Raw genomic sequence first — 24770 nt, 5'->3', positions numbered from 1 at the left:
CCTTTGTTTGCCATTTTACTGGTATCTGCAAAGGTTTTTTCAGGGCCATGGAAAGGCTGGTTGTGGAATCTGTTTGCATGACAACCTTTCCTCCTGATCTACCATTTTAAAACTTATTTGCTACAATAAATATTTCAGTAGCAGTGATGTGGTGAACACGAAATAACATTTGTTCTTGCTTATTTTTCGTTTATTGAATTCAATATAGGGCAGACCCGCAGCTCAGGGGGAGGGTCAAGATTACACCGCTCAACTAATGTGAAGTACCATAATAATATCCATCATGACATAAATTGTATTTATAATGTGATTGTATTTTGTGGTAATCAGAAACGTTAACATGTTCAGCCTTTACTAACATGAACAGCAACATAAACAGCTTTGTGTGTTAATGAAATATAGCCCCCAGTCTACTCCAAACATTTACTTTATAACCAACGCAACGCTGTTTGATGATGCATTTGGAGGACCTTTGATCTTGCCATTGATCAGGAAGTAGACATGGAGATAATCTGCCCCGGAGACAGCGAGCGTTTTTGATGTTCGGCTGAATACGTTTATATTTCGAGAAGAAATAGCTTAAACTTAATAGTTTTAATGTAAAATTACATCGATTATCTTCCTTGATTTTTTTGCGCGGGTGTCACCAAAATGCCCGCCACCGTGAACGCAACGCGACAGGTGCGCACTTAGTACAGTGACTATCGATCTGTACATGCTAATAGCATTTTTTAAATAACGTTTTCAAGCCAATTATTCAAACGAAGATGTGGTCAAGTTGAAATAAACAACAAAACTGAAAGACAAGGTAGGTGTCATAGTTATCAGGTGTTCACTGATGCTACGATTTGGGAATCGAAACTAGCCATTCCCGGAAATCAAAGTTATGTGATACTGCAACTCCCTATGCCTGAGAGATCCTGAAAACTATATAGCCCAATGCATTTTGCTAGGCAACCGGTACATGGTTGTGGCCATTATTTTACACATTTTCATAACAGTTTTCTCAAATTGTGGGTCCTTCAGTTGTAATGGAAAAAGACAAACTATTCCTCACTCTCAGAAGAACTGCAGGCCATGTTGAGGGTAAGGTTTCTCTGTTTACTAATCAGATGAAATCAAATGAATAGACAAGACACATGCACTTAGCCTACAATAACACATTACTGTTCAGTTGTATGGATTTGGTATAGTGTGAAACTACAGTGGAATATTGTCATTATCAGCCAAGCAAATTGTTACTCAATGTATGGGGATGCCCTCAGACATCTAATCAGAGTTGCAAGTGTGTTGTCCTGATTCAATTGAGGAAATTCCTGTCCTTTACCTCAAATGGCATGTATTTAGTGAAACTTCATATCAGGGATACAGTGCACAATGTTCCTCTTGTAAATTGAATTTATCTTATGTCATTGTTCTGGCCGAGTTTTTGTTGAACTCCTTTCACTCTTTTATTGTGCATTCCAGAGCCTGTCAGTACCACCATGTCACTGTGTGAGACTGAAGGACCCCTGGCACTGGAGCTGAGCTGCCCTATCTGCCTGCAACTCTTCTCAGAGCCAGTGAGTCTGCCCTGTGGGCACGTCTACTGCCGTGCCTGCCTTCAGAAGGCCATGGATACCGACGTAGCCCACCACTGCTGCCCCGAGTGCCAGGCAGAGTATCAGGGAGCCAATGTCCTCGTGAAAAACTTCAAGATGTCCAGTATCATCGCAAGCTACAAAGCGACAGCTGGGAAGGTCCGCCCCGTAACAAGCCAGTCTGATCTGCAGAGCCACCAGGGGGCAGAGGCCTGCAACCAAAGCTATGATGAGAGCTCTGGTTGTCCTCTGAAAGGGCAGCGGGAGCCACAACCTCGGGGCAAGGAAGTGTTTCAAACAGGACTGGCAGGTGCAGTGTTCCCCAACTCGCTGAACGAAGAATCGGACGATGTCAAAGCAGAGGCGGAAATGGACGAACAGAAATCCAGACTAACATCTCAGGTGATGAAGTTGACGCTCAGGCTGCAGATGGCTGAGGACGTGGTCAAGAAGGAGGAGGAGAGGGAGGCGGAGGTCAGGGCTGCTAACGCCGAGCTGCGAAGGAGGGCAGTCAGGCTGCTAGAGCAGATGACGGAGCTGGCGCTGAGCTATAGTGCCGGGGTGACTGAGTTGATCGAGGTGGAGCTGCGTCCCGGTGAAGAGAGTTTAAACGGTCGTGTGCGTCAAGCCACTGAGCTCAGGGAAAAGCTTCAGGAGGCCCAGCTCCAGGCTAAATCCCTCCTAGCTGAGAAGGACGGGGCTGTGTTTAGTGACGAGCTTCAGAGGGTACAGCCACGCATCATGGAGCTGATGACCCAGCCTATGGTGGATGTGGGTGACGAAGTGGAGTCCAAAATGAACGCGGGCCGCGCTTGCTCCGAGCTGGAGCGGAAGGATTCAGAGTTGAGGGCTGGGCTCGGGGTGGCCCAACGCTCCCTACGGAACGTCCTCAACCCCTCAGAGGTGACCTTTGACCTTGAGACGGCCCACCCCAGCCTGGTCCTATCGGAGGACCTGAAGACGGTGACTTTCAGCGCAACCAAGCAGCCTTACCCAGCCCTACCCCAGAGGTTCAGCAGCTTCCTCCAGGTCCTAAGCTCCCAGAGCTTCTACGGAGGCGAGCATTGCTGGGAGGTGGAGGTCGAAGGCTCCCCCTGGATCATAGGGGTGTGCTACAGCGGGAAGTTAGGGCGTAGCGGGCTAGCTAGTGCTCTGGAGAGCAGCCGGAGCTCCTGGTGCCTGATGTGGTACGATAACCTGCTCAGCGCCTTCGAGCAGGGCCATTCCGTTCCGCTGAAGAGGACCTCGTCACAGCAAAGACTGGAGATCAGGCTCAGCTTCAAGACCTACAGACTGAGCTTCTACAGCATCAGCCCACACAGTGGGAAGACTCACGTGTACACCTTCAAGGCTAACCTCACAGAGCCGGTTAGTCTGGCATATAGGATGATGTCAGGGCAACCCAAGGCACGCATCACAGTGTGCTCATGAGGAATCAATGGATGTGATGTGATTTTGTCAGGTCCAAGATGTGCTTACATTGACTTGTATTTGAATCAGTCACGAATGCCTTAGTTGTGTCTATATTGCCTATATTGCTTAATATGTGGATTTGTGCAAAGCACACCCTTGAAATGATCATCGAATAAAGGCTACTCATGAATGAAAGGTAGCATAAGGAGAGAGAAGATAGATCTCATCTCATGAAGTTGCTGCCATCTCAAATACATTGTAAAAAGGGAGATTATTCGCTGCAAATGTTTTTTTTTTATGCAGTTTGGTCAGTGCTGTTTACTTCTATGATAATAATTATAATACTGCATTGTATTTTAACCACCTTTCTAAAGACCAAAGGACACTACAAAAAAACAAGGGGAAAGGGGGGTAAAATGCAATTCACCCTCATGAAATAAGATGTCTTGCAGTTCCAAAAACGTTTAGTCAAGTAACAAGTTTATTGTCCAAACAAAATAGTATAGTGGTCCACCAAGTAATGAAATGCAGCTCAAATGTTTGAGAGACACATTTTATACAAGAGACCCCAAAGGTGTGGTGACCTGAAAGTGGGAGTGGTTAACAATAGCCTTCCAGTCCACCAATCAAGTGGTAGATCGCCGTTTCAGAGGTGTCACTGTGAGGCCCCTTATTCATTGTCCCCATATGGTGCCTAGACAGACCTGTTTGATTATCATTATCATTTTCATTTCATTTCAAATTTCCTTACAGTACATTTATAAAAATGAACTTGTGGCACACAAATTGTGAAATTAGTAGAGAGAGTGATCATTTGCACAGAATAAAAGCTCAAAGACTGAACGTTGCTGTCTGGTAGTGTGACTTGTTGGTAGTTTGTACTCTGTCTGTTGGAATAAAACAACAACAAAAATACATTCGATCAATGATTATTCATAAAGTGATATAGATGGTAGCGGATCATATCGAAATACGAACGTAGCCTCCCTCTGTATTTCAACAATTCCAAACCATATCCATGAAATAGACTACAAGTACCACAATGCATTTGGTTCATAAACTGAAGAAGGAAGTCGTCATGGTCGTCCACTGTTTCGCTAGCTTGTGAAACGAAAGCGGACCGTCAGGTGACTCGGGAATGTATTAATTAGTTCAGCTATGTCGTCGTTTTGAGCCTTTTATTATTGGTCAACATTTTTTTTTTTTAAAAGATAGGTTGCTATGTTGCCTGTATCCAAATCATTACCAGTGGAAAGTGCTGTGGAACCTACGTGCCCTTGAAATTGAGACTACTAAATAAATCGGTAAGCAAAACTGGATTTGTTGCCAAGCTCTCGAATCGTCGCAATTGGCGAGCCTGTGGCACGATGTGATGTTTGTTTTGATACCAACATGTGAGCCGCTCAGCTAGCTACGGAACGTTTGTTAATAGGTTGATGTCACCATTTGTACTACTAGATAGATCGCTCATAAGTTCTGAACAACCTGCAATGTTTCGCTGGTTAGCTAATGAGCTAAGTTAGCCATCTCAACAACATTGACTTCCATCTAGCCCTAGTGGGATGCAATATCTATCTCAATGTACGTCTCGTCATCTGTGATCTAGCTAACTGTTAGCCAGCCTGCATAGCAGTTACAAAGCCAGTCTTTTTCACCCCGTCCCTGTTATGTTAACATGCCCCGGACACGTTACGTAATGTTTAGTTTGTCATCTGACGTGGAGAAAGTTTGAAATGGCCAGGCTGTAGTACACAGGCTTAATCTGTCTCTCTTTCGAAACCTTGTTCTTGCTCGTTATTCCAGCAATTATTAGGCGTTAGGCTCAAACCGAATAGGGTTAAGCATTAACAACCACTGCTCGTCTATTTACTTAGTTACATTAAATGATACGTGAAGCTGCACTTACTGTCGAAATAACATAACATTTTCTCCTACTTACGTCAGGCACAGGCATAATGCTTGACACCGTAACTGCGGTGGTGAGGTTTGCGCAATACAATGGCAGTGTACTGCCTACATCGGATAATACATCAGTATTCCCAACCTGGCAACCAGACTCTGAGGCCAACATCACCAAGCCTCATAAATGCCTGCAGGTCCTGTATGAAGACATTGGCAACTCCAGGTAAGTGCTGCGGTTATGTTCCAGGCTAAATGACACATGTTGTCTTGTCTGGAAATCTAGAAATGACTAGAAACTACCTTGAAAACCTGACATTACCTTGAAACCTGTTTAACAAGTGTGAGAGATGGAGATGTTGTTATAAATGAATGTGCCATGTGTACGTAGGCCTTTGCCATGTGGGTTACTGGTTTCAGTTCTCTATTTTGTGTGCTTATGAACTGGCCAGGGAATATAAATAGTTCCCTTTTTTAAATAGAAACAATTGCCTGGAACATGACTCAACTCAATAACTTCAACTGACCAATGGGCCTAATATTGGTGTAATCAACGGAAAGAAGGGGGAAAGACAGCAAAATAACAATAATATATACTCTCATACATTGTGATATTTGGAGCATATCCTCATATTGTTCTCTTATTGACAGTAGTCTGTAAAAGTGCTTAAAACACCAGATATGTGTGCATAACTACATGTGCTGTGTCCTGCCTTCCGCATGAGAAAGCATATCTAGTGTTGAAAACATGTCTCTTTGTTTCACCCGGCTATTTACCACTAATGCACTCTGTGCTGCTGTTTAGTTATTTATGTTCACCCTGGCACGTCTCCACCATACTTCAGCCATAGTGTTTATTGTGGTATTTTCTAAACTAATGATTATGACTGACAACATTTTCTAACATGAAATCATTCTGATGATTGAAAATTGGTGGTCGTCTGGTCAACGTCAGATAGACCCACAGTGGAACGAACTCTTCCTTCCAAAGAGCTCTCACAGCCAGATACGTTTTCACATCTCCTCTTCAGGTCTTTTTTCTTGTCATTTACCCCTCCCCAGAGTGAGGTTTTGGGACCTCCTGCTGCTGGTGCCCAATGTTGCGTTCCTCATGTTCCTGATGTGGAAGCTGCCATCAGCCAGGGCCAAGATAAGACTCACCTCCAGCCCCATCTTCATCACATTCTACATACTGGTAGGTAACCTCCATAATATCCAAGCTCTGTAAACACACAAATGTGTGTGTTCATGTGGGTCATTTCATTATAGGCTATCACTTAGTACCATAAGGTGATGCCACAACTGCTTTCAGGAACATCGCTTGAGTAAATTTGACTGTTCAATGTCTTACATACTTAGACTTTGAGACCGCAGGAATATCTAATCTCAGACAGTAACACTGGCAAAGCTGTCAGGTTCTCATCATGACTCATGGCTGCTTCTAACCTATGTCCTCAGGTGTTTGTGGTGGCAGCTGTGGGAATCACCCGTGCCATAGTGTCCATGACCGTCAGTGCATCCAGCGCTGCCACCATTATAGACAAGGTAAGTACAAACTTGCAGTGCACCAAATAGTAACATTCTATGGAACAACTGCACATAACATGCATTAAAGCCACAATCCATCATTTGAAAACAACAAAATGTCAGCCCTGCCGCATAAAGCTAAGGGATGGGGTTTGAGAAATGAATCTCTCAAATTGGGGACTGACAGTCTGCGACATCAAGTTTTAAAACATATTTTGAAGCTATGCAGTGTTTGTTTGCGTCCCTTTTGTTTGTAAACATTGCAGTTAAACAGCCTTATATTTTGGGTTATGATTGGGTAAGACAGTTGTATTAAGCTCATGAGGCATCAATAAGGAATATTCTTCAAGAATCAATGGTTATATCTTCAGTGTGTATATATCCCAAATGGCTTCACCAATAATGGATTGTGGCTTTAAAACCTAAAATAGCTTGAGGCTCCTTAGAAGATCCAATATAAATAAGTACTATACATGTTTAGAGATTTGTAATGCAATATGCACAGGCAGTTCACAGAAAGGGTTTGTCAGAATGATGGAGTGCGGGCGTAGACAGTTTCTGTCCTGGGGCTCTGCAGAATCAATGTCTTCACACAGGTTTATCGTACAAGGTGAAGAACGTTATGGAAGAAGTAGCTGTAGGCTGCTACGATGGTTCCTTACCCTGTCAGATGGTTCCTTACCCTGAAAGTAGTCTATGAAATTGTAATTCACGGTTCAGATTTGTTTACAACAGCCACTGCTGACATCAGCTAACTTAAGCTACTGCTAACATGAAAACAATGGGTGTGAATGGGAACAGATGTGTTAAACATTTGTGGCCAAATCACCTCAAAGTAACTACCAACCAAGTCAGAAGGTTAATTAGAGTTGATTTGTCCATGTTGAACCAATTTGTCCAATGTTGAACTTTTGTTAAACTGTCTACAGCTCCCATTCACTCCCATAGATTGTTTGTTAGCGGTGGCTAAAGTTAGCTGTTAGTAGGGGCTATTTAAACAACTCTGAACCATGGATTACAGTTTCTCCTGGCTCATGGGCTACGTTCAGGGTAAGGAACCATCTGACTATAGAGTGTACAAAAGTGAACTCCCTTGAAATGTCCTGGGAACAATGTCTGAGAGGAACTGTGTGACTTCGAAAAACGGAGGTTTGAAAAACGGAGCGCATTCCCGAAATTCCCAAGCTTCCAAGCAGATGTTTACAGTGTTGTACCGTTAACATTTCAGAAAGGCCTTTTCCTCTACACGACTCTTTGGTGTCGTTGAAATTACATTACCTCTACTTGACAGATAACATCTAGTACAACAGATTACAATGCAGGGATTGTGCTCTGCAATGCCATGTACTGTAGTAAACCTTCATGTTGTTGTTCCTCTAGGTGCTCTGGGAAATCACTCGCTTCTTCCTTCTGGCCATTGAACTCAGCGTGATCATCCTGGGACTGGCTTTCGGTAAGTCTCCTCCCCTCTCGACCATTCTCATGGGTTGTCAGACAAGATTTGCGGTTTTATTGGTTGCACTTCCTTGTACAGCGACATTTTAATATCAGGGAACTGTGTTGTAAATACTTGGCAACTATTTGTACAAGTTTATATGACAATGTACAACACAAACATACATCTAAGAGGCTGAGATCTGTGTTGCGTCAGATAAAAAGCTCTACAGCTCATTTTAATCTGCAGTCTCCGGGTAGGTAAACAAAGGCCATAGACGGTATAACATGTATTTGCTAAGATCTCTGAGAGAATTTCAAGTTCGAGTTCTCTGTTGCCAGGTCACTTGGAGAGCAACTCCAGTATAAAGCGTGTGCTCGCTATCACTACCGTGCTGGCACTGGGCTACTCCATCACACAGGTAATGTCAACAGATGATTCCTTAGCCAGATTGTGGTCAGTCTTGGTGATGAGTGTGATGCATGGAACAAGTTAATTTCCACTGGCTGGATAACTACTACGAAAGAGAGAGAGCCTAAATGGACCAATGTGTGAGGGAAAACGGCATAGAGAATGTCCATTCTCAGTAAATAAGCACTGATCTAACTCTCTGTAGTTGTAGCTAAAGGGGACTGTGCTACTAGTCGGTGTATATATATAGCCCCCTCTCCTCCTTAACTATACTGTGTTGGGTTGGGCTGGACTCCTGCCCTCAGGGCACCTTGGAGATCCTGTACCCTGACAGGCACCTCTCTGCTGAGGACTTCAACATCTACGGCCACGGGGGACGCCACTTCTGGTTGGCCAGCTCCTGCTTCTTCTTCCTGGTGAGCAGTGGACAATGACTGCAACCCCCCGCCCCCACCCCACTCCCCCCACCCCACACACACTTTTTTTGCTATGTCTCCTACTTTGAAATGAAAAAGCTCCCATGGATATCAGAACCTCATTGTTTTCCACTCAGGTGTACTCTCTGATTGTCATCCTACCCAAAACCCCAGTGAGAGACCGGATATCCCTGCCATGTGAGTGACTGTAACTTCCATTTCTAGGGCCCCATGGCGTCGACTCCATCTTGAGTCTTGGGGAGCATAATGCTCCTCAGACACCGGCATGTTTGACTCCTCTGCTTTGTCCCCACAGCTAAGAAGGGTTTCTATGTGTACGCTGCCATCCTGTCTCTGCTGAACTTGGTGCAGGGCCTGGGCAGCGCCTTGCTGTGTGCAGGCATCATAGAAGGACTCTGGTGAGTTGTCTGTGCGCGGCGTGGTTGAACATATGCCTGAGTCTGCATTTCGACGGCTCATGTTTTGAGGTCGTTTGCTGTGACTCTGTGCCCACCACTAATGTCGAGCCTCACCAGAGCTGTCACTGACTCGACCCTGATGATGTTGTTTACTGTCGTTAACCCAGTCAGCCCCTAATTAGCCCCCTGATGTGATTTTGTCTGATTGAAACAGCTGTGTGGACGTCACCACCTTCCTCTACTTCTCAGTCTTTGCCCCGCTCATCTACATCACATTCCTCAAAGGCTTCTTCGGGTATGTCAGAAAATGCCTCGACATATTTACTAAATGCATTTTTTTTTTTTTTGCTCCAAAATGTGTTTTGACATTATGATGCTGAATCCCTCTACTATTTCTTTGAACAATTTCTTTGTCTTACCTCTTCTTTGTCTGTCTCTCTCTCTCTCTGTCTCTCTCTCTCTCTCTATCTATCTATCCGTCCATCCCATTCTTTCTTCAGCTCAGAGCCCAAGATCCTCTTCTCCTACAAGTCCCAGGTGGATGAGCCAGACGACAGTGACGTCCACCTGCCCCCCACCTCCTCCGCAGGCCTGGGCCGCAAGGAGCTGGAGCAGCAGGGCTCCTTTTACTCCAGCACACAGATCGACGGCACGGGCACCTCCGTGGCCGCCTACCTGGACGACGTTGTCTCGGGTCCTTACGGGGCCGGCAGCATCAACAGCATCGACAGCGACCGCTGGAGGGCCATCAACGCCTGAGGAGGGAGAAGAAGGATAGAAACGGGGGAGGAGGTGGTGGTGAGGGGAGGAGACGATAGGGTGGTGCGGGGTTAGGATGTGCTGGGAGGGAGGGAGGGCTGGGTAGGTAGGTAGGTAGGCAGGGAGGGAGGGAGGGAGGTGAATGGACCATGTGGGGCTAAGTTCCTACGTTGCTCTAAGTGGATAGGGTAGTGAAGTGAATGAGTGATGTGTTAAAAGAGAAGTTGGAGCTGCCTGTCCCCTCTAGATATACCGTGACTTGAGATGATGTGTGAACAAACGGTGCCGTCTTGGGAGGGCTCTGCAACACGGGACGAAGCCCCTCACCAAGGAAACCGCCCTCCGTTTTGGCTCATGTCTGCCACTTCATCTTGGCTTATGCTGCCTCCTCCATGCCGACTCCAACATCACAGTACATTTCCCCTATACAGTACCTGCTGGAGATATCCACCACTTTGTCAAGTATTACCCCACCCTGTAAGTCTGTGTAAGAATGACAACACAGATGTATGTTATATGTAAAGATAGTCCAGTACCCACAATACATTCCCATCAGAGGGTTACGAGTACAGCAGTGAGGTAGAGAGTCCCATCAACTGTTGCCTTGTATTAGACTTGTGACTGGACTCTGTAAACAGCTTGTATTGAATCACCGTGCCTCCTTAGGCCAAGTCAAATTGAATACTTAGGCCAAGTCGTCTTCATCACATGACAACCTCTCTGTCTCTCTAAACCGCCTCATGTTAAATGGATCAAAGTGTGCTTTCTTTGACAACTGAAATCAGTGCTTTTCGCTCTCTCTTTGATGTTTGAATGGCTACTACAGTGTGATGTCATGTACCCTCAATTGCCATTGATTAAGGTACCCTTGATTAATGCTCAAGTCTGCAGGCTTGCTTGACTGTGTCAAAGACTGTTAGCAGTGCAACTGGTATCCATGTGACTCACTGCTGGTGGGGGGGGGGGGGGGGGGGAGGGGAGGAAGAGACCCAAGATGGATGCTGAATCTCACCTGCAACATCGCTACCTATTTTATGTTATTATTTGCTGTTTGTTTTATTTATTTTAGTGACCTGATCAGTTTTATGTTGCTAGTCAATTGCATCGGTTTCATCATTCCAGGTAATAAAATGAAAATAATTGCTTGATTAAAGCATTCAGTTAGGCGACCAAGGTGGAGGTGAGAAACATCACTTGTAATTACATGTTGTGAGGACCTTAAAAAAAATTGCCAGATACATTGGAATAGATTTGGAGAGAATAGTACAGTTGTGTTTAAAACCCTCAGTATTTACCATTTGCTTGTGTAGCAAAGCTATGACTTGTGACTATCTGGTAACTAAATCTGCAATTGGACCAATAAGACAGGCAATTTTGAGGTGAGTAGAGCTCACCTTATTTGTCCTATTATTTCATTAAAAGCTCTTATATCATTTGTAACTCTAAACCAATTTGAGTGAAAGACTGCTTGCCTTGTCCTATTTTGTTTGCTGTGAACCTCGTAGCCCACATGCGGGTTTGCTGTGAAGCCATTTCCTTTGGGTGCTGAATACAATGTCATTCCAATTGACACTTTGTTATTGTAATTTTGTTGGACAACGTTTTCATTTTGTCAGTGATGCTATTCTGTTCCCCAGCAGAAGTCACCTCTTGAAATGGTATACATTTGATATTGGAAAACATAACCGTGTTGTGAGCGAGCGAGCGGTATCCCTCCTGTTACATATAGCCTCTGTATGTAATATAAATATACATTTATTTTTTCATAAATGTAAGCCACAGCTAAGCAAGTGTTGATATTACCACAGTAGTATTTTGTATAAACCTCTCTGTCTTGCTGCCCCCATATGTTCCTCCATATGCATCCATAAAGGAACCCTTTAGCTTGCTCTCAACCTTGGCTTGTATCTAGAGGAATGCTGCCATGGTCACAACCTGTTTGTGACGACCCAGCGTCCCAATTCTCCACCCTTCTCCCTGAAGTGGGTTTGATTCCCGCTGGGACCATATATACTGAAATGTGTGCACTCACTGCAATGTAAGTCGCTTTGGATGAAAGCGTCAGCTAAATGGTATATATTATTATATGAAGTGTGAACTTGTCCACTACCCTCGCATGGATTTGATAGCATAGGATTGGTGTAAGCACCCATAGTGGAGGGTGGAGAATTGTGACGCAGGGCCAGAGAATGATTTTTTAGAGGGACCTCTTAATCGTTGATTAATTGAGTGTACATTATTTATAAGGTGTGTGGGTATAGAATGCAAGTGTAGTTTGGCCACACAGATTTAGGTACAGTAAGAGGACTTGAAAAGAGAGAGAGACTTTTAGGATATTCGATGCCAGCAATCTGTGAATACCATAAGAAATAAAATGGCTTTTTATTTAAAGAAGTGTCATTGTTTGTAGAATATTCAACCCATGTGATGTGTTGAACATTCCACGAGCAACAATTACTTACTTTTCATCACAATTTAGGTAGTCTGTTTTTTAGGTTGAGTCTCCACTTGGTGGCTCTTTGTGGTACTACAACTGGAGATAAGGTTATGCCATTTTTCTTTCAGTGATGCAGTGTTAACATGACTAGTATTAGCCAAAACGTGGAATATATGTTTTCTTTTTAAACATTTTCGCGAAACGGTTAGCGTTTTGTTTGTAGTACAAATACACGCATGAAAAGCGGGATTTGGGGGGACTGTGGATGACTACAGATCCCAGTTCCTCATTGGTCAGTGTATGATGCGTGATGAAATGTAATTGGATTCCGATGATTTTATCCACCTATGTGCTTTGAGAATACTGTCCCGTGCTGAAAAGTGACCTTACTTGAAGTGTTTTGTCCGCTTTAGCAACTCCTGTCGCTTTCACTTTATTCTAGAGAACTGTTTCACAGCCCTACCTATTGGGCTGTGGTTATTTGCAACACAGGTGAAACAGCCGAACATGGGGAGCAGTGAAAGTACGAGGAAAGTGTCATTTGGACTGGATGAAGACGAGAAGGTCACAGTAATTCAAGGAGTAAAGGTACCGTATATTGGGTGGGAAAGTACGACTTTACCAAATCCAAATGGGTTGACAAACCGGTAGAGAATACATCGGCATTGTGTGCGTTCATTCACCCCCATGCAAGCAGCAGAGCTGCATGGTACCGCTAGTGACACTAGTGTTCCCATGTCCTCAGATGAACCCTTCCCTAGTCCGCTATGCGTCGTCGTCTGACGGCAACCGGGTGAGAAACCGAACTGAAAACGATAACGGTAATCAGCCTAATTTGGCCTAACAGACCACTTTACCGTCGAAAAATAATCTCTAACGTCAACATTTGACGACAGTTTTGTCATTGGAACAAACCACTGCAGACATAATATTCAGGGAAATATATCCACCGTGGTGGATGATGAGCCTTCCCTATCACGTGTAGGTGGAATGTCAACAATGTGGCCATGCCGTGTTGTGGAGACTAGAGCAGTCAAAGTTTATCTGTAACCTGACTGTCAATTGTGACAACTATTAGATTAGATTAGATTAGATTAGATTCAACTTTATTGTCATTGTGCAGAGTACAAGTACAGAGACAACGAAATGCAGTTAGCGTCTAACCAGAACTGCAAAATAGCAGAAAGTGCAATGAACAGTATTTACAGGTAGTGCAATATATGATCAGTAGTAGTGCAGTATGATATAGTATAATATAAGCAGTATAATATAGCAGTATGTGAGTAGCAGTAGCATTATAGCAGAATAAATAGTTACAGTATGAGCAGTGTAGCAGCATATGAGCTGTATAGCAGTATATATGTATTAACAGTAACATGAGGTAGATGCAGAATAAATATAAATATGGAATGCCGTATAAACAGTATTCCAGTATTACAAATATTCAGCCTAGGGCTACGTAGTTTATTGTGGTTAACAGGTCACACGCTTGATGGAAAGGTTCCAAACAAATAGCCTACATGTTTTGGGTTGACACATTCATTGACATATAACAAGTTGTCACACCCCACTTAGACACATGTTTGGATAACAGGAGGATCCAGGAACCATCACCACACCTGCCTGGCCTTTCATCATTTGACACTGACATATTTTGGCAGGTGAATGCAGCGGTGTCCTTTTTTGCCCTATTGAGGTGTGTTTTTGTTTGATTCCAATGTGTTTGATGTAATTCCCAGCTCTCCGGGGATGTTCTCCAGCGGATGCGGGATTCTCAGGGACCAGACAGCGTCAACCCGCCGCCGTCACAGCCCGAAAGGCGCGATCCCGTGCCGGGTGTGTTCTAGCCTATACGCGCTCTCCTAAGGGCTATAATTCGTTGTTCCTTTATGTGACATTTTTTTTGTGTTCGTCTATGAGGCATCTATTACATTTTTGAAATGTTAAACGAAATAGCCTTTTAAAAAGTGTTTTATTTAAAGGGTTCTCATATTTAAAGGGACCCAATAACCCTTTTTGTTTCTGTTTTAGAGTTTTGTAAAAGTTGTCCTCTCTGTTATAATGATGTTATATGTGTGGTTTATGTTTACAGGACCAAAGCCCAGGCCCACTGCCTCAGAGACGCAGGAAGAACTACGTAGAAGGTGGGTTTCTATAAACATCTAATTGTGTGTGTGTGTGTGTGCGTGCGTGTGCGAGTCTGCGCAAAACTGTGTCTGACAAAGAACAGACATTGAAGGTGTCAACGATGAATCAGCCCTTGACCTTAGCTGTAGCTTCACCATATTAAGTGCTAAAAAAATCTTGTGATACCCATGTGTAACTCAAACTTTTGTCTTAATCATACATTGATGTCAACACAAATATGAAAGGTATCTGTGTATCACTAGTTACGTTTGAGTTAGTACTCCCTCTCAGACAGGAGGAAGGGCTATAGCCTAGTCGTGAACGCTCCACTGACGCGTTAAGTCGTTGAAGAATCCGTCTGCACAGAGTGAGCTGTCGACACTGCCTGCTCCTTGATGGACAGTCACCAGGGTATCACATGACATGTCAACAGCAGAGTGTCGCTATGTAGCTGGAATGCTCCCCCGCATGTCTGCCATGCTATATGATATATGCTGATCTGTGTCTCAGTGCTCAGGAGTTACATCTAGTGTACTATAATCTTGTATATCATTGTAGAAGTTAGAGTTTGTTATTTTGATCTGTCATGCTAATCTAATGTGGGGAGGCTTGTTGGAGTATATAGAGTTATGACCTATCATATCCTGCTCTATAAATAGACCTGCCTCGATCTTCTGTTTTCTATACTGACTTGGAGTAGTTTTCAGATAAATGCACATACTGTAGCCTACGAAGGAGAGGAGGCAAAGGGAGGAAGCCACTTTAGACTGTTGAGATGGACCCTTTAGCCTAGCAGGTGTCTCATACGTTCTTTCCTCCTCCCTTCACCCTATCAGGTGTGTAATATGTCTCCCCCTGCAGGTGTGAGTGGTTAGGAACAGTATCTGTCATGTGGTTATGAACAGGATATGTCCTGTGACTCTCCGCAGGTTTGAGTGGTTATGAACAGTATGTCATATCATGTGGTTATGAACAGTATATGTCATGTATCTCCCTCTGCAGGTTTGAGTGGTTATGAACAGTATATGTCATGTGGTTATGAACAATATCTGTCATGTCATGTGGTAATGAACAGGATATGTCCTGTGACTCTCTGCAGGTTTGAGTGGTTATGAACAGTATATGTCATGTCATGCGGTTATGAACAGTATATGTCATGTCATGTGGTTATGAACAGTATATGTCATGTGTCTCCCTGTGTAGGTTTGAGCGTGAGCAGGCTCTAGTGGAGGAGCAGCTGGCCAAGCTGGCCCAGAGGGAGAGGGAGGCAGTGGCGGCGGTGGCGGTACTGCCCGACCCGGGGGCCCACAGGGACCTGACCACTGCCTTATTCCAAGAGAGGGCCAAGACCCACGAGGAGCTGGAGAAGACCAAACAGCTGGTGAGTGAGTGAGTGACTGACTGACTGACTGGGGTCATTTCTGCGCCTTGACATGGTCCTCTGTAGCTCAGTTGGTAGAGCATGGCGCTAACAACGCTGAGGTTGTGGGTTTGATTCCCACTGGGACCATATATACTGAAATGTACGCACTCACTGCAATGTCAGTCGCTTTGGATAAAAAGCGTCAGCTAAATGGCATATATATATTATTGACTGGTCGTTTATGGTCACATTTCCTCACACTCTGTTATAATAGGAAATGCTGCAATTATGTCATCATAGGACTGTTGTGTCCAAGGCCTTTGGTTTGTTGTTATAGAAATGCTACAATGGTGTCATACTACGTTGTACAATCTGTGTATGCCCCCTTTGAGGTCGAGGAAGTAATGTTACTGCAATGATGTTAGAGACGAAGTTTGCCATGGCAGAATCTAGTGATCCAAGTCAGTCCCCTTCGTAGGCATGGAAATTGCTGCAATTATGTCATAATGATATCTGCATTACTCCCCCGTTAAGTCCTACAAATGCTGCATAGATGTCATAATATTAGTAAAAGGGGGGGACAAACCTTCTCAAAAGTCAAAGTCGGCAACTTATTCCAGTTCCTCCACCAGACCATTTAGACCTGAGTTTGTGTACAAGAGAGTGCAACTCTGTCTCCACTGATTTGTAGTTGTCGCACTAGAATGACCTAGCTGTCTTAGGACAATGGGTTGATAGTCGAATATTTATATTTTTCCACTTTTTGTATCGTTGGAGATTTGTGTTTGACGCAATATATGAGTTGGATGGTTGTGGTTGATTTTATGGATTGCTACGTGTCTCACTATTTGGTATTGTGTCTGGAGCTTATATCAAACTACGTATTTGCTTCTGGACAAATGATGCAAAGATCTTTTCCAGTTTTACCTAGTACACATTATAGTACAGCTTGATCCTTCCCCTTCCGCTTTTACCCTAACAAAGCTATTGTGTTGGTGAACAGTGCCCTCTACTGGTCTGAAAATGAAACAGCACTGTGACTAAGCAGCCATGAACAATTGATAGCCGTTGACACCAACACAGGCGCAGTCCGTAGCTAAAGTAGAGGTGTGTTTCAGTGTTTTTCTGACCTGCGTAGGTACTTACTCCAGAAGCGTTAAAATCCCCCCTCTACTGAGGTACGGAAGTCAACTTTCCCCATTGACAAATAGCATTCATTATCAAAATGGTTAGCAGTCATCACCATCAATCACCTGCGTCTTGGTTAAAAGACGATTGGGAAACACATTGGAAACCGCACTTCCGTACCCCAGTAGAGAGCTGTGAAACGTCACTCTGTGAGTCTCTATCAGGTTTACTTTTTCACAGATACAAAAAGAAGCTTCTTACGTGGCTTGTGGGCTATGAAAAAAAGTATCAGTCTCCCCACAAAAGCTGAGGGAAGGGATTGGAGAAATGTTACCACTCTCAATTCATAGACAGAACTCTGGATACTTCAGATTGTGGCTTTAACCTGTTCAATATGTAGTCGCTGACATGACATTCTTTCTCCAATGCATACATCTCATTCAGCTACTCTGTGTCTCCAGTCTGTAATATAAACTAACATGACATTGTGGATTTGTGAGGACTTGTGAGAAACACACGTTTTTCCTTTCCTCTTTACTGGTGAGCTGTGTCATCATTGGCACTCTTATCTTGGCAGGCCTACACCATTGACATTAAAAGAAGTACTGTGCAGAGGTGTGTGTGTGTGTGTGTGTGTGTGTGTGCGCGTGCACGTGTGTGTGTGTGTGTGTGCGCACACGTGTGTGTGTGCGTTGAATACCTGATAGGTTTCGTGTCAGAGTGCAGTGTTCTATTGTGGAGTAGTAATTGAGGTTGAAACCCTTTTAGTAGCTGTGTGTGTGTGTGTGTGTGTGTGTGTGTGTGTGTGTGTCTGCGCGTGCGGGCAGTATGTGTCGGTGTAAAACCTCGCAGACGCTGCAGTCTTTTCGAACCTAGTTGCCCTCTTACTCACCATCCCTCTAGTCTAGTTTTTCGGCCCTCTCTCCTCATTGATTGGTCTTCCAGCTTCTTTTTATCATTCTGTCCTCCATGAATATTGAATGAGAGCTCCTGGTTGATGTGCACTGGTAGGGGCGTGAGTAGACATTTAATGATGTCTTATTGGAAGGAGTCTCCAGGGTACCGGTTTGATTTTCTTGTTTATATCCCTTTACTGACATGGAAGTCAATACTGCGTGTGTGCGTGCGTGTGCGTATGTGTGTGTAGGAAAGCCACCTTTTACGTTGTCTTCGACCACAGACACAATGGAGTAGAAAATGCCTTTGGACACGTGTCATTTTGATAATTGTACTCTTTGACAGGTGGAACGTACCCCGTCAGCCCAGATGAAAGAGTGTGCATGTGTTAGGAGATTTTGATAAAGTTAGAAGCCCTTAGTTATTCCGTGTGTGTGTGCGTGTGCACGCCTGTGTGTGTGTGTGTGTGTGTATGCGTGCCTGGTCTGACTCAGACAGAAACACCAGGTGTTACTTTCCCCTTACATTGCCATGTTCACAGTCTGACCTCCGTGGGAGAGAACCCAGGAGAGAGAGAGTGGTGTTGACATGTTCTTTGATGAGTGTGTGTGTGTGTATGAACGCACCCTCCCTCCCTCACCTCACTTCTCTCTCTCCTCTTTTCTCACCTGTCACTTATTCTGTTTCAATCATACCGCGCCCCCCCCCCCCCCCCCCCCCCCACCTCTCACGTTATCCTTCTTCCTCCCTCTTCATGCTACTGTACCGGTCCCTCTTTTGACATACCAAACCCTCCCCCTTTCTCACCAACCCCCCCCCTCATTGTCTGTCCGCCTCTCCCCCCCCCCCCCCCCCCCCTCTCTCTCTCTCTCTCATTCTCTGTCTATCTTTCCCACTCTCATCTCATCTCTGCTCCCCTCATCCCTCCATTTTACCTCACATTTATATTGCTGCTGTAACATAACAGTAACCATATTAACCGTGGTAACAATAACAACTCTTACTAGTTTCTGGTTAATGTTCCACAGGCTGTCCCAGCATGTCACGTTTTTAGCTGCCAATTTGGGGCAGTGTGATTTTTTTTTTTTTTTTTTTTTCCCCACCCAATAGGAATTGGATTTTCACTTCGTCTGTCTGCGTGTCAAAATCATTGTAGTGCTGTGTAATTTAGGAAAAGAAAGGTGCTCTTGGAGTGGAGCTCTGTTTCTACCTCTTTCCGGGGGGGGGGGGGGGGGGGCAGAGCGTACACAAGCCTGTCTTCCCTGGGCAGCCAGACTGTCAGGCTGTGCTCACTGAGTCTGTACATAGTCTGTCTTCCACTCTTGTTTCTGGTCAGTCACGCCGGTCAAGTTTCCTTTCTGTTTCTTTGTTGTCTCATTCCGATAGGTATTTTTTATTTGTGTTTTGTTTCAGTGTGGTTCGGACAGATTGTCTTGAGTGCTGCCCTGAGGCTTTGTAGGGTTGAAAGAAGTGGATGAACTGAGCCTCAGCACCGGCTGGCTGAGAGGATTTTTCTTTACATTTACATTTATGTAAAGAATGTATGTAAAGTTATGTATGTTATTTATGGCATTTAGCAGATGCCTTTATCCAAAGAGACTTGCAACAAAACATTTGTTTAAGTCGGTGAATCATCTATCCATCAGTCATCATAAGATAAAGTAATCAATGCTTGGACCAAGGGCCATAGGCAGTCACAATGCTAGAAGAAGGAAACTTGTACAGGGGGGTAGTGGGGGTGAAGAGGTCTCTAGGGTTAGGGTTAGGGTTAGTACAGGGGGGTAGTCGGGGTGAAGAGGTCTCAAGGGTTGGGGTTAGGGTTAGTACAGGGGGGTAGTGGGGGTGAAGAGGTCTTTAGGAGGGACCGTTAAGATGTAGCCTGAAGAGATGGGTCTTCAATCTACGGCGGAAGATTGGTAGTGACTCTGCAGTCATGACAGCAGTGGGAAGCTCGTTCCACCAGTGGGACGCCAGGACAGTGAAAAGCCGTGACCGAGTAGTGCGGCTGCTGCATCCGCGGCCAGCCGAGGTGGAAGAGCGGAGTGATGGAGCAGGGGTTTGGGGGGCTGACCATTGCTCTTCTCTATGTTAACCTCTTTTAACCGCTTTTGAGGGGTTTGTAGTGGGAACTGTAGGAGTGGGGGATGCTTGCATTATAGATGATTATAGAATTTGGATATTGGATATTAATGAGAAGAGGGGAATTGGCCTTATGCTCTGCATGCATTGTTTGGGGTTTTCCTCTGTAGTCTTAGAATGCTATTACAGAAATCTACCTGCAGAGTTTCAATTGGATGTTTGTCCCTTTTGGAACATTTTTGTTGTGCAAGTGGACCCACACTTTGTTGCCGTATAGTGCAATTGGTTCAATGATTGATTTGAATATTTTGAGCCAGATTCTATTTGGTATGTTGATTTGTTTAGTTGGATAGATTTCGATGTGTAAATACTCTCAAGTAAAAGCTGAGAAACTCTACTTTAACCTCATAGTAATTCTTTCAAATCCAAACATTTGGAGTTTAAAGCCAAACGAAGAAAAAATGCTCGCCATGCTGTCCTATTACTTAGGGAAGTAAGTTACTGTACGTGAGTGGAACCCAGTAAAAAGGGATATCTGTTTCCCAGACATCAGAACCTTTTATGGAATATCATAATTGTAGTCTTTTGAGGGTTGACTGTCAGGACTGTCAGGTCCTCTGTCACACAGTTGGTTGAGCATGGCGCTAACAACGCTTAGGTTGGGGGTTCGATTCCCACTGGGACTCAGACAGTACCAGTCAAAAGTTTGGACACACCGTCTCATTCAATGGTTTTTCTTTATTTTTATTATTTTCTACATTGTAGATTAATATTGAAGACATCAAAACTATGAAGGAACACATATGGAATTATGTAGTCAACAAAAAAGTGTTAAACAAACCAGAATATGTTTTATATTTTAGATTCTTCGAAGCCACCTTTTGCTTTGATGACAGCTTTGCACACTCTTGGCAAGGTGTGTCCAAACTTTTGACTGGTACTGTATACTGAAAAATGTATGCACTCACTACAATGTAAATCGCTTTGGATAAAAGCGTCAGCTAAATGGCATATATTATTATTATTATTATTATTATTATTATTATTATTATTATATTAGGGCCCAGGTGTGGTAAAAGTGTTGCAGATGATCTAGTTGCTGATGTAGTCTCTCCTTTGTTGAGAACAGAATCACTAGATCATCTGCAAGCAGGAGGCATTTAATTTCAGAGTGAGGCCAGAGGCTGCTGATTATTCTGTTTTATTTTTCTGCCAATTCATTAATATAGATATTAGAGTTGGGCTGATCTTGCAGCCCTGTCTCACTTCACGCCCCTGGGAGAAGAAGTCTGTTCGTTTGTCTCCAATTTTGACAGCACATTTGTGTGTGGCTTTTGTACATTGTTTTGATGAGATTATATGTTTTCCCCCCCAACAACACTGTCAATTACTTTGAGAAAAAGACCCTTGCGCCAAATTGAGTTGAATGCTTTCTGGAAATCTACAAAGCAGGAGAAAGATATTGGGTCTTGGTTTACATGTTTATCAATTAGGGTGTGGAAGTGTGTAAATGTGATCTGATGTGCGGTAATTTGGTAGGAATCCAATTTGGCTTTTACTCAGGACATGTTCACTGAGAAAGTGCATGAATCTGCTGTTGATGACAGAATATCTTCCCCAGGTTGCTATTGACACACATCCCTCTGTAATTGTTTAGATAAAATGTGTCTCTCTTTTTTCAAGATAGTTCTTTCCCTTGCCTGTGCACCCCACTTCTCCTGTCTCAGCTGCTCTGCTTTTCACTCAGATGAGGCCTCCACAGCAATAACACACACACACACACACACACACACACACACACACACACACACACACACACACACACACACACACACACACACACAAAACAGGGATAAATGGATAATCTGAGTGTTTGTGACAGTGTGCCACTGGCTCCAGGGAAATTGCCTTGAATAACGAGCAGGCTTTCTGAAAGGTGTTACCTCCAAACTCCCTCACCTTTCTATCACCCTAACACTAATGCACTAGGTTTACAACTTTGGTGTGTGTGTGTGTGTGTGTGTGTGTGTGTATTTTCGTATTTTCGTATTTTTCTGAACTCAGAACAAGCAAATACTCAGAATGAAATCATATGTGTACATACATCAGTCCAATCTCTGCAAACGAATGTTGCTTTTTCAGAATCAGCCCTGTACGATGCTCTGGCGGTGACACCGGGCCCCAGTTTGCTTCCGTTAAAGAATGCTGCGTACCGCTACATTTTTAAATGGCCATGGCCTCTTAAAATGATTTCCATCAGCTACACCCTCCCAATTATTGCTCGTGACCCCCTCCCCCCTCCCCCCCATCATAACCATTATCCACTGACACTTCAATCTCACTTCAGTTGCCTTCATGTATTTCATTCCATAATTTAGTTTAGTTTCCTCTCTGTAAACGCTGTCTGGACTGTCTATGGTTATTAGAACTGCAGGCTTGCGGAGGGTCCCTGGCAATAGTGGACAATATCGAACGTAAAAAGAACTCTATGGGGGCGCTGAGTGGCGTAGCACACTAATGCGCTTACCACGTCATCGCAAGGTTCCGGGTTCGATTCCGACCCTCGACCTATCTTGCGTGTCATCCCTCCTCTCTCTCCCGTCCGTCCTCGATGGTACGCAACAGGCGATCGATGGTACGCAACATTGGTCATTTTATGTTTCTAGGGAATATAGAGTATAGAGTACAAAATGTATTCACGTGAGAATATCCACAAGGCCTTCTTCCTTATATTGCGTAGAGGATGTACTGGTGGCATGAGGGATTATCCCAGACAACTGCTGTGCCCGGAATGATCAAATAAGTGTATTTTGAACATGGAGTGGAACATTGTCCCACTCCCCTTTGCCAACCCTCCAAACTCTCCTATTTACTCCTCCGCCTATATTGGCGCAAGGTTAGTGTTGGTCGGGGCAGACGCACTTTTCGTTGACACCCAATGACCGGAACGGCCGTTGCACATGGTTTTAGTGGTCATCATCATCATCATCATGCACAGGGTTTTTCCCCCTCCTTTTGTACGACACTCACGAGAGTGTGCGTCTCGAATACCCAAAGTGACATTAGCATAAAGCTAAGCTCCTCTCTGTTCCACCTCTCCTCTCTTTCATTATCACCTGCTTAAGTTTCTTTCACCCCCTCTCCCCCCCCCCCAAGTCACGTCATTGGAGGTGTCGTCGATGCTGCAAATAAACCAGTATTATTGTGCACCGGCACTCTGGAATGCGATATCCATGGATCGCTCACACCTCCAGGAATAACCGTCTGTTAAAAGGAATGGTGGTTGAGTTTGTGAAGCGGTTGAGAGGTGGTTGGTCGTTGGTGGTGGTGGTGGTGACAGGTTTCCTGAAAACCACCCTTTTTTGTGTACTTGTTGTCACTTGTGCGTGCGTGTGTGTGTGCCTGTGTGTGCGTCCCTGGTCTTCACTCCTGGTCTCTTGGGAGCAGCAGTGGTTGTGTGATTTTTTGGGTTTCCAGCCCAGCGCCAACACACCTGGTTCAACCATGGTCAAGGTCTGGATAAAGAGCTGAATTAGGGTTGTACTGAGCTGAATTAGGGTTGTTGGTACTGAGCTGAAACACACGTTAATGTCTATACAAAGAGAAGATGAGGCCACTTAGAGGTTGTGCTCTGATCCTCTATACCCTTCACTCAGAAGTGTTCACTTGTGCACTTCCCCTTCATGCGTTGAAAAGCATTTGATTGGTGCAGGCATGGCTGGAGAGAGTTCCTACCCTATTCCCGAAGGGGGGAGTGCACCGTACGAGTGCCCACTTCTGGAGAAGGGGAGAGAACGGGACCGAAGGGTCTCTTCCATTCCAAATGGACACAAACCCCTCTTCTCTTACGCCTTCCTATCGAGAGAGCCCTTCAGTGACGTTTTTGATGACATTTCCGCGAGTGAGCCCTCGTCGTTTCTATGAACTCCCAGTGAAGGGAGAAAACAAATATTATTTTTTTCTTCTCCACCACTAGATGGCAGTAGTAGCGCTTGTTTCACGTAACCAGGACATGGAAACAGAGCTGATTCGTGCACGGCACAGCAACATGTGCTCTACGCTCACCAACCTTCATTTCTCATCTCTCTCATTCTCTCTCTGTTGCGTGTGTGTGTGTGTGTGTGTGTGTGTGTGTGTGTGTGTGTGTGTTTGCGCCTGCCTCCGTGCAAATGTGTGAGAAGGAAGGGGAAAGATGAGCCACTGCAGTGCTTTTGACACTGTCCAAAAGAACGATGATGAAAGTCGGCATGAAAAGCCCAACATTCATTAAAGTCAGGGCTGAGGGAGGCAGACACACACACACACACACACACAAACTCTCTCTCTCCCTCACACACACACACACCCACCCTCCCTCCCTCCCTCCCTCCCTCCCTCGCTGGCATCAATCAGGAGCTCATGCTCTGCGTGTTAACACAAGTGGTTCTGCTGCAGGCTATAGTGAGAGGAGGGAGCAGTTACACAACCATGGCAGTGTCATCTACTGACTACACACCATCATCATCATCATCATCATCATCATGAGCATCATGATCATGACCAGCGTTTTCCTACCATCATTTAGGCAGATCAAACAGCTCTGGTCACCTGGTGTGTCGTCCCGAGCTGTGGAGTAGCAGCTAACGCGCTACGTACTGGACAATCATGGGTCTCCAGCTTTTGAGAAGGGAGATAAACGTCCTCCCGAGAGGAGTCTTCAGACAGACAGATCACGCGTTTGGGTCGCGGGGGTGAGGGGGGGGGGGGGGGGAAATAAAGGTTGAAATTGCGCTTTCCATTAATCCCAATGAAATCTCTATCGCTAGTGCAGACGGCTAACATTGGCAAGCCTCTAGACGCGGGAGTATAGGCAATTTGGGGGAGGCAGCACATCGGGAGAG

The 24770-nt window shown here is 44.6% G+C and overlaps 3 protein-coding genes across 5 annotated transcripts in view; all 3 read left to right on the top strand.

Annotated features, from left to right (window-relative positions):
- The first annotated feature begins 483 nt into the window (after nucleotides 1-483).
- Nucleotides 484-3887, top strand: trim107 (tripartite motif containing 107). Of its 2 annotated transcripts, XM_083667965.1 has the most exons (3): nucleotides 484-808; nucleotides 1027-1086; nucleotides 1468-3887. In XM_083667965.1, the coding sequence occupies exons 2-3, from the start codon at nucleotides 1032-1034 to the stop codon at nucleotides 3009-3011; spliced, it is 1599 nt and encodes a 532-aa protein (XP_083524091.1). In that variant the 5' UTR covers nucleotides 484-808; nucleotides 1027-1031; the 3' UTR covers nucleotides 3012-3887. The 2 variants fall into 2 exon arrangements, with proteins under 2 accessions (XP_083524091.1, XP_083524092.1); XM_083667966.1 differs by lacking the exon at nucleotides 1027-1086.
- A 205-nt stretch (nucleotides 3888-4092) lies between these two features.
- tpra1 (transmembrane protein, adipocyte asscociated 1) lies at nucleotides 4093-9906 on the top strand. The gene is made up of 11 exons (XM_083667969.1): nucleotides 4093-4297; nucleotides 4938-5118; nucleotides 5955-6087; nucleotides 6351-6437; nucleotides 7800-7872; nucleotides 8196-8275; nucleotides 8571-8681; nucleotides 8819-8879; nucleotides 8998-9100; nucleotides 9315-9395; nucleotides 9601-9906. The coding sequence occupies exons 2-11, from the start codon at nucleotides 4949-4951 to the stop codon at nucleotides 9857-9859; spliced, it is 1158 nt and encodes a 385-aa protein (XP_083524095.1). The 5' UTR covers nucleotides 4093-4297; nucleotides 4938-4948; the 3' UTR covers nucleotides 9860-9906.
- Nucleotides 9907-12677: 2771 nt separating this feature from the next.
- chchd6b (coiled-coil-helix-coiled-coil-helix domain containing 6b) overlaps nucleotides 12678-24770 on the top strand; it is a 50844-nt gene continuing 38751 nt past the window's right edge. For both annotated transcript variants that reach the window (XM_083667971.1, XM_083667970.1), the window contains exons 1-4: nucleotides 12678-12884; nucleotides 14036-14132; nucleotides 14389-14440; nucleotides 15627-15804. In XM_083667971.1, coding sequence (XP_083524097.1) covers nucleotides 12804-12884; nucleotides 14036-14132; nucleotides 14389-14440; nucleotides 15627-15804 — 408 coding nt within the window. In that variant the 5' untranslated portion in view covers nucleotides 12678-12803. The remainder of the gene's footprint in view (nucleotides 12885-14035; nucleotides 14133-14388; nucleotides 14441-15626; nucleotides 15805-24770) is intronic.

Source organism: Argentina silus (assembly GCF_951799395.1).
Source record: "Argentina silus genome assembly, chromosome: 4".
NCBI lineage: Eukaryota > Metazoa > Chordata > Actinopteri > Argentiniformes > Argentinidae > Argentina > Argentina silus.
The sequence above is the reverse complement of the archived record's forward strand: the minus strand, read 5'-3'. Positions and strand labels throughout refer to the sequence as shown.